Source organism: Lynx canadensis, chromosome E2 (assembly GCF_007474595.2).
Source record: "Lynx canadensis isolate LIC74 chromosome E2, mLynCan4.pri.v2, whole genome shotgun sequence".
NCBI lineage: Eukaryota > Metazoa > Chordata > Mammalia > Carnivora > Felidae > Lynx > Lynx canadensis.
This window is the reverse complement of record NC_044317.1, coordinates 41,540,955-41,553,072: the sequence shown is the minus strand read 5'-3', so window position 1 is coordinate 41,553,072 and position 12,118 is coordinate 41,540,955. Positions and strand designations below refer to the sequence as shown.

General features: G+C 42.9%; 1 protein-coding gene across 1 annotated transcript in view; it reads right to left on the bottom strand.

Annotated features, from left to right (window-relative positions):
- Positions 1 to 4,635, bottom strand: part of TDRD12 (tudor domain containing 12) — a 71,222-nt gene extending 66,587 nt beyond the window's left edge. Inside the window, exon 1 of the mRNA XM_030299204.1 lies at positions 4,555 to 4,635. Coding sequence (XP_030155064.1) covers positions 4,555 to 4,578 — 24 coding nt within the window. The 5' untranslated portion in view covers positions 4,579 to 4,635. The remainder of the gene's footprint in view (positions 1 to 4,554) is intronic.
- Between the last annotated feature and the right edge of the window lie 7,483 nt (positions 4,636 to 12,118).

The window sequence follows — 12,118 nt, the reverse complement described above, 5'->3', positions numbered from 1 at the left end:
TATCCATATGCACAAAAACGAACTTTGATCCATTCTTCATATCAGATACAAAAATGAGCTCAGATGGATCATATATCTACATGTAAAATATAAAACTATAAAGTTTCTCTAAGAACACATGGGGGAGGGGCACCTGGGTGGTTCAACCGGTTAAGTGTCCAACTCTTGGTTTCAGCTCAGGTCATGATCTCGAGTTTCGTAGGCTTGGGCCCTGCATCGGGCTCCCCGCTGACACTATGGAGCCTGCTTGGGATTCTCTGTCTCCCTCTCTCTCTGCCCCTCCCGTGCCCTCTGTCTCTCTCAAAATGAATAAACTTAAAAAAAAACTTGGGGGGGGTGCGTGGGTGGCTCAGTCGGTTAAGCGTCCAACTTCAGCTCAGGTCATGATCTCACGGTCTTGAGTTTGAGCCCCACGTTGGGCTCTGGGCTGACAGCTCAGAGCCTGGAGCCTGCTTCAGATTCTGTGTCTCCCTCTCTCTGCTCCTCCCCGGCTCACGTTCTGCCTCTCTCTCTTCCAAAAATAAACATTAAAAAAAATTTTTTTTTTATTTAAAAGAATACTTGGGGGAAACTTTGTGAATCTTTGTTAGGCAAAGATTTCTTAGATATAACACCAAAAGTATAATTTGTATGAACCAAAATTGATAAACTGGACTTAATCCAAATTAAAAACTAATGCTTTTAAAAAAAAATTTTTTTTAATGTTTATTCATTTTTTGAGAGACCGAGAGAGACTGAGCATGAGCAAGGAGGGGCAGAGAGAGAGACACACAGAATCTGAAGCAGGCTCCAAGCTCTGAGCTGTCAGCACAGAGGCCGACGTGGGGCTCAAACTCATGAGCGGTGAGATCACGATCTGAGCTGAAGTCGGACACTCAACCGACTAAGCCACCCAGGCGCCCCACTAATGCTTTTTTTAACTTTTTATTTATTTATTTTGAGAGAAAGAGAGTGTACACAAGCAAGGAAGGGGCAGAGAGACAGACAGACAGACAGAGACCCAAGCCAGCTCCTCCCTGTCACCACAGAGCCCAACACAAGGCTCAATCTCACGAACTGTGAGATCATGTCCTGAGCCAAAATCAAGAGTTGGAATCTGAACCAAGCCCCCCAGGGACCCCTATAACTTCTGTTCTTTGAAAGATATTGTTTAAGACAAAGAAAAGCCATAAAATGGGAGAAAATATTTGCAAATCACATCCAAAAAAGAACTTCATCCACCATATATAAACTCTAAAACTCAATAAGAAAACAACCAGTTAGAAAAATGGACAGATATGAACACTTGACCCAAATAGATAGAAGCATGGCAAACAAGCACCTGAAAAGACGATTAACATACCATTTGTCATTAGAAAATGCACGTTAAAACCACAAAAAGATATCACTACACACTAAACGTTACCAGAATGGCTGAAATCTATAAATAAAACTGACCATCTCACGTGCTAGTGAGGATGCGGAGCAACTAGAACTCTATTTTTTTTTTCCAAGATTTTATTAAGTAATTTCTACATCCAACATGGGGCTCGAACTCACAAACCCAAGATCAAGAGTCCCACGATCCACCAACTGAGCCAGCCAGATGCCACACAACTAGAAATCTTGTATGTTGCTCATGGGAATGTAAGATGGTCCAGTTACTGTAGAAAATTTTCTCACGAAGTTAAACGGACAAGTAATCCCAGCCTATTTGCCCATGAAATGAAACCTGTGTTCACACAAAAAGTTACATGTAAAGATTACACCAGCTTTATTTATAATCTCCCCAAACTGGAAACAACTCAAGCAGCACCTTCAACTGGTGATGATACAAACTGTTGCATATCCATACAATGGACAACTACTCAGCAGTAAAAAGGTTAGACATTATGATTCATGCAACAACCCAGGGCAGGTCTCAAAGGCATTAGACTAAGTCAGAGAAGCCAGTCTCAGAGGCTACATCCTACTGCATGATTCTATGTGCACGTTTCCATTTTTACAACATTCTGGAAAAGGTGAAACAGGGAAGAAAAAGATCGGTGGCTGCAAAGGATTAGGAGTTCGGCAAAGAAATGACTACAAAGGAACATAAGGTAATGGGGGGTCGGGGGACTGCTGTCAATTGTGATTGTAGCAATTACAGGACTGTCTGCATTTTTCAAAATGTCACGGAATTCTAACTAGACTTCAAAATAAAACTTGAAAAAAAATGTCACGACTTCTACAGGAAAAATAATGTATTTTACTACATCTAAAATCATACCTCAATTTAAAATAGTTTATGGGTGGGGCGCCTGGGTGGCTCAGTCGGTTGAGTGTCCGACTTCAGCTCAGGACATGATCTCGAGGTCTGTGGGTTCAAGCCCTGCGTCGGGCTTGTGTCGGGCTCTTTGCTGACAGCTCAAAGCTTGGAGCCTGCTTCCCATTCTGTCTCCCTCTCTCTCTCTGCCCCTCCCCCGCTCATGCTCTGTCTCTGTGTCAAAAATGAATAAACGTTTAAAAAAAATTTTTTTTTAGATAGTTTATGGGTTAAAAAAAAAAAGATGTGAAGCAAGTAATGCAAAATGTTAAAAGATTTGAGAAAGCTCAGTGGTGGATGTCCAGGTGTTTGTGACTTTTTTTTAATACTTCTTTTTATGTCCAGAATATTCCCTAATAAAAACTTAGACTTTTAAACTACTTTTCACCACAAGTAATGATTTTAAGTTTCTTGTCCTCTGATGTAAGATCAGCTCTACAGTATTTTTTACTAAAAATGCCCAAACAGAATCCTGAGGAAACAGACAAATCCGAATTGAAAGATATTTTACAAAGAAACTGCCCTTATTCTTCCTAAGTTTCAAGGACATCAAAGACACGAAAAAGCCAGGGAACTGACCTCAATGAGGCTAAGTTAAGACCATGACAATTAAATGCAATGAACAATTTTTGATTGGATCCTAAAACAGAGAAAACAAATTCTAGAAGACATTATTGGGACAACTGGAGAAATCTCAACATTGACTGTATTTTATAGTATTATATCAATATTACACTTCTCCAGTGAAATAATAAAATCATGATTACGTAAGAGAAGCTCTTTGTTCGTAGAAAACATACATGTAAGTATTCAGAGTTCTCAACTAATTCTCAAATGGTTCAGCAAAAAAGAAAAGTTTTATATATAGATATTTATTTTTTTAGTATTTATTTTTGAGAAAGAGAGAGAGTGGGAGAGGGGCAGAGCGAGGAGGAGGTACAGAATCCAAAGCAGGCTCCAGGCTCTGAACTGTCAGCACAGAGCCCAACTCGGGGCTTGAACCCATGAACTGTGAGATCATGACCTGAGCCGAAGCCAGACACTTAACCGACTGAGCCACCCAGGCGCCCCTATACATACATATTTATAAAGAAATATACAAATGCAATAAAATGTTATTATTGAGTCCAGGTGTAGGGCATATGGTTATTCTCAACATAGTTTTTGTAACTTTTTTTTAATTTTTTTTTTTAACATTTATTAATTTTTGAGACAGAGAGAGACAGAGCATGAACGGGGGAGGGTCAGAGAGAGGGAGACACAGAATCTGAAACAGGCTCCAGGCCCCGAGCTGTCAGCACAGAGCCCGACGCGGGGCTCGAACTCACGGACCGCGAGATCATGACCTGAGCCGAAGTCGGCCGCTCAACCGACTGAGCCACCCAGGCACCCCTGTAACTTCTTTTTATATTTGAAAATCTTCAAAAGATCACCTTCAGGAAATGTGCTTGGAAAAAAATTAAGGCAGGGGACCTAGATGGCTCAATCTGTTAAGCGTCCAACTTCGGCTCAGGTCATCATCTCAGGGTTCATGGGTTCGAGCCCATGTCCGACTCTGGGCTGACAGCTCAGAGCCCGGAGCCCTTTCAGATTCTGTGTCTCCCTCTGTCTGCCCCTCCGCTGCTTGCACTCTGTCTCTCGCATTGTCTCAAAAATAAATAAACATTAAAAAAAAATTATAAACTCCTCCCTCCAAGTAACCTTGTGAACACGCCATGACTTCACAGTCTCCTGCATCTCCAGCCAGCACTCACCTGAAATAGGAAATTGCAGCTGTCTGCAGGCCCGACCTCCCTTCAGCCCCCGCTCGGAGAACTGAGGATCAGAGCCCCGGGACGCACGCGTGGGGAAGGGGCCGCCAGAGTCCCGCGGCGCGAGCGGAACGGGTTTCTGCGTGGAGGGCTGGTTGCCACGAGGGGGCCCCAAGGTGGGGATCTCGCGGAAAGGACCCGTGTGGGAGGAGGGAACCGGCTGAGGGTCCACGTGGGAGAAGGGGTTACGGTCCGTCCCTCCCCCTAAGGTTCCAGATTTGGCAAATACAGGACGCCCAGTAAAATCCGAATTCCGGACAAACAACTTTTTGCTCTGTGTCCCTAACAATGCAAGGGCACACTTGAACCGAAATCCCGTGCTATGTATCTGCAATCAGGGGTCCGGGATGCCATCCGGCAAGCCCACCCGAGGATCCGAAGCCCCTGGCGGCCAGCCGGGCGGCCCCTCCGCGTGGAGAGGAAGGGAGCCCGGCCGGCAGGGGCTGGGCGCTCGCTCACCTTCAGCACCAGCACCTCGAGCATCTTCCCCGCGCCGCTGGCCGCCGGGGGACCGGCCCTGGGGAGACAAGCACCGTCGCGGCCGCGCCCTTTCCCGGATCTTCCCGTCACCACTCACAAGGAAGGCACGTTGGGGGCAAAACCCGAGGTAGGGCCAGCCTCCGCCCTCCGTGGGGAACACGGCCCGGCAGGCCCGTGCGCAGCGCACCACCTGAGACGCTCCGCGCCCTCCCAGCCCACGCCGCCACGGGCGCGCTCCGTCCTCCGACACCGCGCCCCGAATCCCCGGCCGCGCAACCCTCGAGGCTTCCAGAAAGCCGCGCTGCGCCAACGGCCGGGACAACGGACGGCCGCCAGGCGCACGGCGCCCAGAGCGGCGGGGCGGGGCGGGGCTGGGCCGCAGGGAAGAGTCGCGCAGGGGGAGCTCCGCGGGCCGGGCCCCTGGTCACGTGGTTCGCCCCTCCCCACCCCGGCGTCCCACCCATCCCGAATCAGTCTACCTGAAGGTGCCCCTGGACGCGCCTCCACCTCTAGGCCTCGAGGGTGAGGAAGAGGCTCGGCCCATCACTGATTGGGGGAGGGGGGGAGGGCGCTCCTGGCAACATCCCCTCCCCAGATCCCCTTCCCCCACTTCACCTCCTGCTTCGGGTTCCAGCTTTTCTCCCACCTGGCCCTTAACTGGCAGGGCTCCCCCAGACAGTCTCGCTGGCCATTCTAGTCACCACCAAAGGCTGCAAACTGCAGCCTCCTCTGGCCGGGTTCTCTTCCCCGCCCCCCACGTGTATTTGTTGTTAAGGCACCAAAGGGTTCTGTAAATTTTGAACACCTGGAGGCCTTGGTTTTCTCACCTGAAAATTGAGACTCAAAAGTAGATGAGGTCACACTATGTGAAATAAAGGGACACCCAAGAAGCACTCAGGGAGGATTGGGTTTTATTACTATCTCAGGAATCCCTCTCTAACACTTGAATAAGCCAATAAACAAGAAGCAAAAAGAAGACCTTGAAAATCAAAGGAGCCACAGCTAAAATACATAAACAAAAATTTAAAATGCCAGGCCTATGTGGTTTTACAGGTAAATTCTTTAATATCTTGATTGTGAAGAAACAAATTTTAAGCGGTGTCAAAAAGCATTAATTTGGTAGTAAGGGGAACCAACAAGATGGCAAAAAAAATTGCACCAGTTTAGAGAGAGCGTGGCAATTGTGGGGCTGTGTTTTGGGGAAACAGAATGCTCACAAAAGCGTTCGGTTTTAAAAGTTTGTTAAATTTCACAAGGTCAAACAAGTTCATCTGCTGAAAGTGGCAGGCAGGGCAGGTGGAGAGTCAGGAGAAAGACACAGCTGCAAAGTGCACGAAGTTCAGCTGTTGCTGAACTGGGCTAACCAGGCCTCACCCGGAGTGGAGGCCAGGAACGGGCAGGACCAGTTCCCCTGAAAGCTCCGGACTTTGTCGAAAAGAGGTGTGAAGGCACAGTTCCCAACCCCCAAAGATACAGAGTACAGCTTTTTCCCAGTTCTTAGTGGGGAGTCAACATTTTTTTTTTTTTTGGACTAGAAGCCATGCTACCACACAGAATTTCCCAAACTTTTTCACAACACAGCTCACAGAAAATGGAAGTATTTGTCCATCACACTGGGACCAAGAGTCAAGATTGGTCTCACTGCCAATGAGAGCTCACTGCCCTGGGGCTGAGCCACCTGGTTCCCTTGAGGCTGAAGGGAATCAGTATCTGTACCTGTAACCTATCTCCCCCTCATCCCCACCAGCTAGTGAGAAGTACTGTTTCAGAAATTACTCCAAAATAGGGGCGCCTGGGTGGCTCAGTCGGTTGAGCGGCCGACTTTGGCTCAGGTCATGATCTCGCGGTCCATGAGTTCGAGCCCCGTGTCGGGCTCTGTGCTGACAGCTCGGAGCCTGGAGCCTGTTTAAGATTCTGTGTCTCCCTCTCTCTGACCTTCCCCTGTTCATGCTCTGTCTCTCCCTGTCTCAAAAATAAATAAAACGTTAAAAAAAAATAAAAAAAGAAGAAACTACTCCAAAATAAATAAGTCATGGGTATGTAATGTACTGTATGGTGATTAGAGTTAATAATACTGTATTTCATATTTGAAAGTTGAGAGGCGCCTGGGTGGCTCAGTCGATAAAGCATCTGTTAAGCTCAGGTCATGTTCTCACGGTTTGAGTTCAAGCCTCATCACGTTGGGCTCTCTGCTGTTAGCAGAGCCTGCTTCAGATCTTTTGTACTCCTCTCTCTCTGACCCTCTCTCTCTGTCTCTCAAAAATAAATATTAAAAAAAAATTGTTTTTTAACCTGACAAAGATAACACAAAGAACTACAGACTAATTTCACTTATCAACATAGATACTGAAATCCCAAATAAAATGCTGCTAAGTCTGCACTTCCTTAGTTTTAAAATATTCTTGGGGCACCTGGGTGGCTCGGTCGGTCAAGCATCTGACTCTTGATCTTGGCACCGGTCATGATCTCACGGTTTGTGTGTTCAAGTCCCACGTTGGGGTCTGCCCTGACAGAGCAGAGCCTGCTTGGGATTCTCTCTCTTTCCCTTTCTCTGTCCCTCTCCACCCTCGAAATAAATAAACTCTAAAAATAAAAGATTCCCATCTTTTTTACAAAAAGCAATGAAAAACAAGTTCAGCCCAAAAGCTGCCTTAATTATTTGTCAGTTGATTTTTTTTTTTAGAAAAGTACTTTTTTGGTTTTATTTCTTAGACATCTTGAATCAATTGAGAGAGAGTGGACATTATGATTATGGCATTCAACCCAAAGGTAGAAGCCTGATGCTTGCCCAGCATTTTCCCCAGACACCTGTTACCTCTCACGGACTTGGTCAGAGAATGTCTTGTTCGTGGTTCCCACTAGTATTATGTATTTATAAGATTATCCTTATTTCTTATGTATTTTTTTAATTTTTAAAAAAATTTTTTAATGTTCATTTTTTGACAGAGAGAGAGAGAGAGAGAGACAGAGCTTGAGCAGGGGAGGGGCAGAGAGAGAGGGAGACACAGAATCCGAAGCAGGCTCCAGGCTCTGTCAGCACAGAGCCTGACATGGGGCTCGAACCCACGAACTGCGAGATCATGAGCTGAGCCAAAGTCGGACACTTAATGAACTGAGCCACCCAGGAGCCCGTCTTATGTTTTTTTTTTTTTTTTTTTTTTTAACTTTTTTTTATTTATTTTTGAGACAGAGAGAGAGACAGAGCATGAACGGGGGAGGGGCAGAGAGAGAGGGAGACACAGAATCGGAAGCAGGCATCCAGGCTCTGAGCCATCAGCCCAGAGCCCGACGCGGGGCTCAAACTCGTAGACCGCGAGATCGTGACCTGGGCTGAAGTCGGCCGCTTAACCAACTGAGCCACCCAGGCACCCCTCTTATGTATTTTTTAATAGCTCAGTGTTGTTATTCACTGCAAGGACATTCTCATATCTCCACTTTGAACTGTACACTATCAAACTAAATTAACCTTTGTCCCACTTAGCTTTGTATGTTGAATTCTACTTCATCTGATTAATACGCTGTAAGCTTTTCTTGTTTTCTCTTTTCACCTTTAGCTCTCCTGCAGAATTGTTTTAAACAACTCATATTAGGTTTCGTTTTTTTAGTTTTATTGAGATCCAATTGACATATAATATTGTATAAATCTAAAGTGTGTAACATAGTGATTTGACATATGTATATATTACAAAATAATCACCACAGTAAGTTTAGTTAACATACATCATCTCACATAGTTACAATTTTTTTTCCTGGTGATGAGAACTTTTAAGATCTACTCTTTTAGCAACTTTCTTTTTTTTTTTTTTTTTAATTTTTTTTTTTTTTCAACGTTTATTTATTTTTGGGACAGAGAGAGACAGAGCATGAACGGGGGAGGGGCAGAGAGAGAGGGAGACACAGAATCGGAAACAGGCTCCAGGCTCCGAGCCATCAGCCCAGAGCCCGACGCGGGGCTCGAACTCACGGACTGCGAGATCGTGACCTGGCTGAAGTCGGACGCCTAACCGACTGCGCCACCCAGGCGCCCCCTAGCAACTTTCAAATACACAATATAGTTCACTGTACTCATCACATTGTATGTTACATCCCTAGAACTTATTTATCTTATAACTGGAAGTTTGTACCACCTTCACTCTTATAACTGGAAGTTTGTACCACCTTCACTAATTCTTCCATCACCCACCACTCACCTTTGGCAACCAAAAATGGGATCTCTGTGTCTATGAGGGTGTTGTTGTTGTTGTTGTTGTTTATATTCTACATAAAAGTGAGATCATACAATATTTGTCTTTCTCTGTCTGATTTATTTCATTTAGCATAATGCCCTCAAGGTCCATCCATGTTTCACAAATGGTAGGATTTCCTTCTTTTTTTATGGCTGAATAATATTCCACTATATATTTAACACTTAATGTAATTAAATATTTAACATGACATGCCAATATATATTAGAACATAGGCATTTACATATGAATATATGTGACTATAATCGTGCTCCACGTTTTCTTTGTTTTTTTTTTTTTCACGTTTTCTTTGTTCTATGGACACTTAGGTTGTTTCCGTCTTAGCTGTCGTAAGTAATGCTGCAATAAACATTCTGGTACAGATATCTTTTTGCGATAGTGATTTCATTTCCTTTTTTTAAATTAATTCCTTAATGACCTGAGCTGACATCGAGAGTCAGACGCTTAACCAACTGAGCCACCCTGGCAACCCTCATTTCCCTTGGATATATACCCGGAAGTGGGATTTCTGTACCATACAGTTCTATTTTTAAGTTTTCAGGGATCTCCATACTGTTTTCCTTAATGACTGTGCCAATTTACATTCCCACCAGTAGTGCACAGGGATTCCCTTTTCCCCACATCTTCACCGACACTTGTTATCTCTTGGGTTTTTTTATTTTTGTTTTTGCTTTTATAAGAACCATTTCAACAGGTGTGAGGTGGTATCTCATTGTGGTTTTGATTTGTGCTTTCCTAATAATTACTGACATTGAGCATTTTTTCATATGTGTATTGGCCATCTGAATACAGTCTATCTTATTTGGAAAAATGTCTATCCAGATCCTCTGTCCATGTTTCAACTGTATTTGTTATTGGCTGAGTTATAAGAGTTCCTTATGTATTTGGGATATTAACATTATCAGATATGTGGTTTGCCTTTTCATTCTGTTTCTTTTGCTGTGCAGAAGATTTTTAGTTTGATATAGTCCCTCTCGTCATTTATGTTGTTGCTTGTGCTCTGGGTGTCATACCCAAAAAATCATTGCCAAGACCCATGTCCGTAAGCTTTTTCTTTATGTTTTCTTTTAGGAATTTCACGGTTTCAGGTCTCACACTAAAGTTTTTAATCCATTTTTAGTTAATTTTTGTGAGTGATGTAAGACAGAGGTCCAGTTTCATGCATTTAATGCATTTGAGTATCCAATTTTCCCAACACCATTTATTGAAGCAATTATGTTTTCTCCATTGACCATTCTTGACTCTCTTGTCAAATATTAGTTGACTATATATTCATGGGTTTGTTTCTGAGCTCTTGATTTTATTCCGTTGGTCTGATACATCTGTTTACATGCCAGTAAAATACCGTGTTGATAGCTTTGCAACATAGTTTGAAGTCGGGAAGTGTAATGCCTCCCCTTTTTTCTTTCTCAGGACTGCTTTTGCTACTTTGAGGTCTTTTGTATTTCCACATGAATTTTAAGATTGTTTTTTTCTATTTCTCTAAAAAATGTTATTGAAATTTTTATAGGGAGTGATTGAAGCTACAGATGGTTTGGAGTTATACGGACATTTTAACAATATTAATCCTTCCAATCCATGAACACAGGCTCTCTTTCCATTTGCATCTTCTTCAGTTTTCTTCATCAATGTATTATAGTTTCCAGCGTAGAGATCTGTCTCCTCAGTGGTTAAATTTTTTCCTAAGTACTTCGTTGTTTTTGATGCTATTGTAAATGAAACTGTTGTATTTCTTTTTCAAATAATTTGCTTTAGTGTACAGAAATGCTACTGATTTATGTTCACTTTTAAATACTACAACTTTAGTGAATTCATCTATTATATCCAAGTTTTTCAGTGGAATATTTAGGATTTTTTACATATACCAAATTTTCTATGTATATAAAATTATGTCCCCTGCAAATAGAGATAATTTTACTTTGTCCTTTCCAATTCTAATGCCTTTTACTTCTTTTTCTTGCCTGATTGCTCTGGTTAGGACTTCAAGTACTATGTTGAATGGAAGTGGTGAAAGTGGGCACCCTTGTTTTGTCCTGATCTTAGAGGAAGATGTTTCAACCTTTCACCACTGAGTACGATGTTGGCTGTGGGCTTGTCATCTGTGGCTTTTATTATGTTGAGGTACATTCATTCTGTACCTAATTTATTGAGTTTTTATCATGAATGGATACTGAATTTTGTCAAGTGCTTTTCTCCATCTATTGCAATAATCATGTGGTTTTTTACTTTTTATTCTATTAGTATGATGCATTATATTTATTGATTTGCATATATGTTGAACCATTCTTGCCTCCCAGGGTTGAATCCCACTTGATCATGGTGTATGATCCTTTTAATGTGCTGCCAAAGTCCATTTGCTAGAATTTTGTTTAGAATTTTTGTATCTACTGTATATCTATCAGGGATATTATCCTGTAGTCTTTTCTTGTGGTGTCCTTATATGGCTTTGATATCAGGGCAATGCTAGCCTTATGACCTTGGGAGTATCCCCCCTTCTTCAATTTTTGTAAGTATTTGAGAATTAGTGCTAATTCTTTAAATGTTTTGTAAAACTCACTAGTGAGGCCATCTGGTCCTGGGCTTTTCTTTTTGGGGGAGGTTTTTGATTACTGATTCAACTTACCCCTTATTGGTCTGTTCAGATTGTCTATTTCTTCCTGATTCAGTTTTTGTAGAGTGTATGTTTCTAGAAATGTTATCCAGTTCGTTATTTCCCTTGTTCTGCTAACTTTGGGCTTAGTTGGTTCTTTTCCTAATTAGGTTTCAATACACTTAATCTCAGTTTTTCCCTCTGAATAAAATTAACCCATTTTTGCGTATTGCCATGGTTGACCTTCATTCCTATTTGAATTGTTTTACTCTAAGCCTCTGGGTTTTGTTTCATTGCCACTCACACTGATTTCTGTCTTTTGCATTAGGGGTTATGCTTTGTTTTTGACTGATCTGAAAAGTGACTATTCTATTTTTAACTCTACTAGCTACTTTTGCGTTTAAAAACACACAAGTATTTTTTTCAGTTTTTATTATTATTATTATTATTATTATTATTATTATTTTTCGAGAGAGAGCACGAGTGCACAAGCAGGGAAGGGGGCAGAGGGAGAGAGAGAAAGAGAAAGAATCCCAAGCAAGCTCCACGCTCAGTGCACAGCCCCACGCGGGGCTTGATCCCACGACACTGGAATCACCACCTGAGCCAAAATCAAGAGTCGGACCCTCAACTGAGAGCAACCCAGCCACCCCTGTAAGTTTTTATTTTAATCACCTGGTGCTCATCACAAGCGCACTCCTTAATCCAC